Raw genomic sequence first — 3687 nt, 5'->3', positions numbered from 1 at the left:
GGGGCAGGCAGGTAGAAAGGGAGATGTTGGCATATTGGGTGGACAGTGGTTTAACAGCCTGGGTCTCCTGGGACAGTCTGGAGGGTAGTGGAAAGAATTAGGATGAACAGCACAAAGGACAGGGTGTGGTGGTACACACCTGTCATCCCAAAACTTAAGAGGCTGAGGCAGGGGGGTTGTAAGTTTGAGGCCAGGCTGAGCTACATAGTGATACCTTTCTCCAAGCAACAAAATGGGCCAGTGGGATGGCTCCGCATTGCTTGCCAAGCCCGATCAGTTTGCTCTCCAGGACCCACATACTGGAGTGCTCTCAGTTGCCCTCTGACCTCCACTCACGTACTGTGCACCCCCAGCCGTACACACATGCACGGCTGTGGGATGATGGATGAGCAGCTCCAGGGTCCTGAAATTGCTGTGGGGAAATTCAGGAGATGGGTCCAGGCATGGGGTGGCCCAGCAGGACATGAGGTAGGAAGGGTGGGCACCCATGCCACTGCCTCCCTAAAGTCATGCCTGTCTCCTACAGAGATCGCCATCTGCCCCAACAACCATGAGGTACACATCTATGAGAAGAGTGGTGCCAAGTGGAACAAGGTTCACGAGCTTAAGGAGCACAACGGGCAGGTGACAGGTGGGTGAGGACCCCCCTCTTGAGGAGGCAAAGGGACAGAGCAGGTCCAGGCAGAGCTGACTACTCACTCGCTCTATTAGTGGGAGTAGTCTGGGTTGCAGAGAAAACAACCCTCTTCAAACTGACTTAGGGACCATAAAGACGGCTCAGCTGATAAAGGGACTTACTTGAGTTCCATCCCCAGACCTCACAAGGAAGAGAACCAGTTCCTGCACGCTGTCCTCTGACCTCCACAGACTACCATATACAAACACAAATACATTTTTAAAATTAAAAGTCAAATTGGTGCCAGGCGATGGTGGCGCACGTCTTTAATCCCAGCACTTGAGAGGCTGGCGGATCTCTGAGTTCAAGGCCAAGCCTGGGCTACAGAGGGAGTTCTAGGACAGGCTCCTAAGCTACAGAGAAACCCTGTCTCGAAAAACCAAAACCAAACAAACAAAAAGTCAAATTGTCTTCAGTGGTAAAAAGATTGTAGACTTCCCAAGGGGCTAGATCCAGCAGCTCAGCATTACTAGGACCTATCTCTTGGCTTTATCTCCAGAATGTTTGGGATTATTTTGTGGAAATTGGTAGTCCCCTAATAAGCTTCAGTAGTCACCCCTAGAGTGTGTTAGGGGAGGGGGATGCTAGTGAGTGGAGATGTGGCTCAGCAGTCCAGCACTTGCATAGAATTCCCCGGTCAGGGGCAGGGGGCTAGAGGCATGTCTTGGTAGTAGCACACTCGTTAGTTGGAGCAAAGCACTAGGCACCATAGTTATACGGCTAGGCATGGCCACTGTAGCTTGGGTGGCTTTAGCTTGTGTCCTCTGACCCTGTCCTGCAGGTATTGACTGGGCCCCTGAGAGTAACCGCATTGTGACCTGTGGCACAGACCGCAATGCCTATGTGTGGACACTGAAGGGCCGCACATGGAAACCCACACTGGTCATCCTGCGGATCAACCGAGCTGCCCGCTGTGTGCGCTGGGCCCCCAATGAGAACAAGTTCGCGGTGGGCAGTGGCTCCCGTGTCATCTCCATCTGTTACTTTGAGCAGGAGAATGACTGGTGGGTGCTTTGTCGGGGCCAGAGGAGGCTGGGGGTGGGAGAGTCCAGGGTGGGGTAGGGGTGCAAGGTCAAAATGGCCCCAGAATGCAGCAATGAAACGCGAAGACTCTTGCTCCCATGACTCCAGGGAAATCTGTCCTGAGTCTCACTGGGGAGGCAGATGGTCTTTTACTGTGGTCCCACAGCTCTGACTTGACACAGAGCACACCAGTGCTACTTCGGGGGACACTCCAAGCCCTTTGCACACACTGCCACCCACTTTCAGGTGTGCCATACTTCAAGGGCCACTCACAAACACCAAGCCCAGGATGGTTTCAAGTTCAGTGTAGAGCATGGTGACCCTGAACTTGTGGTCCTCCTGCCTCTGCCTCCCTAGTCCTGGGATGACAGGCATGCATCACCATGCCTGATTTATGCAGGGACAGGAATGGAATGGAAGACTCCATGAATGCTGGACAAACACTCCACCATTTGAACTACATCTCCAGCCGTAGGGAATTAAAACCTAGGGTCTCCTGCATGCGAGATAAAACTCTGCCACCGAACTACATTGCAAGCCCTAGTTTTGGTGGAGACAGCATCTTGCTAGCTAAGGCTACCCTTGAATTCAATTCTCTAGTATTTGTGTGCACCAGATGCCTGTCCCAGCCAGTGTTGGAGGACAAGGACAGCTTTGAGTCTGGAAAACCAGAATTCAAATCCCACCCTAGCCACAGAACCATGCGATCTGCAGTTGGTGGTAGCAAGTTCTCACCTCAAAAGGAACCCAGTACATCACTGCCTGGAGTAGGCACTCAAGTGTTGATGCAGTAGTGCCCCCGGGACACTGCTGTCCATGTCACCCACCTGCTTGCCTTTCTCACCCATGTGTGTAGGTGGGTGTGCAAGCACATCAAAAAACCCATCCGCTCCACCGTCCTCAGCCTTGACTGGCACCCCAACAACGTGCTCCTGGCTGCCGGCTCCTGTGACTTCAAATGCAGGTAAGCTGGACATCCACCTGAGATGGAACCCTAGCCGAGCAATAGTAGGGACTGAAGGATGAAGAACCTCAAGCGCCTCCTCCTAGACCAACTCCTGTGCTACCAGCCAGGCCCCCTGGGGATCCCCGAGGCATCAGACAGGATTTTCACCCCCATGGCCTGCTAGCACCCCAGGATAGAGTCTTAGCAAAACTTGTCCCTTGCTGTCTCTTGAATGTCAGTAGGGTCCCCACAAGTCCTCCTCGCCCTCATACAGCTGTCCTGATTTCTACTAAAGGAGAATGGTGTTTAGTGTAAAATTCCTACTAAGGTTCAAATGACTGATAACCTGGTTACTTACGGCCCTATAAACTCTCTTGGTCACTGAACCCAAATTCCTCCCAAATCTCTGAATTCTCACCTGGGAAACTATAGGCCTATAGTTTCCTGATCCAGGGCCCAGAGATTGTAGCTTCCCATGAGGCTTTAGGTTGATAGCTAGGGAGCTGGTCTGTTGGCCCCACCCGTTTTTGTTTTCATGAACTGGTGCCTTGCGGTTATAGCTCAGGCTGTCCTCAAACTTATGGTCTTCTATTAAGGGTGTTAAACAGGTGGATCAAGAAGAGTTTAGTATGTGTGGGAATGGTGTTGTGGGGCCAAGAGGAGGGCAGTATTGGAGCACAGGAGCTGTTGTAGCCACAGTCTAGCCTGGCAGGGACTGGGACACCTCCTAGAGCCATCTGTAGCAGTTATGAACAGTCACCTTTCATGTTAGGGTTCCATGGGTGCTGGGAGGTCACAGGACTCTGAACTAGGCCTCCCAACCTGGCCCCATCTTGGTATATAGAAGGCAGAGGCTCAAGCCTGAATACAGCAGTCCTGCAGAGTCAGGTCTGGGACCCACAGACTTGGGGGAGGATCCCCTTCTCAGGCCCCTTTGTTTTCCCCAACAGGATCTTCTCTGCCTATATCAAGGAGGTAGAGGAGCGGCCAGCCCCGACACCATGGGGCTCTAAGATGCCCTTTGGGGAGCTGATGTTTGAGT

At 52.6% G+C, this 3687-nt stretch overlaps 1 protein-coding gene across 1 annotated transcript; it reads left to right on the top strand.

The window, feature by feature from the left end:
* Window positions 1–366: 366 nt before the first annotated feature.
* Window positions 367–3683, top strand: LOC126496113 (actin-related protein 2/3 complex subunit 1B-like; the record flags this gene model as incomplete). The annotated part of the gene is made up of 4 exons (XM_050133681.1): window positions 367–631; window positions 1458–1680; window positions 2556–2663; window positions 3596–3683. Coding segments are annotated over exons 1-4 (672 nt in total), but the record flags the coding sequence as incomplete, so codon positions are not given.
* Between the last annotated feature and the right edge of the window lie 4 nt (window positions 3684–3687).

This window comes from Alexandromys fortis, unplaced genomic scaffold (assembly GCF_014885135.2).
Source record: "Alexandromys fortis isolate MF-2015 unplaced genomic scaffold, M_Fortis_MF-2015_v1.1 scaffold_1193, whole genome shotgun sequence".
NCBI lineage: Eukaryota > Metazoa > Chordata > Mammalia > Rodentia > Cricetidae > Alexandromys > Alexandromys fortis.
Note: the sequence above shows the minus strand (reverse complement) of the source record. Positions and strands in the feature narration are given on the sequence as shown.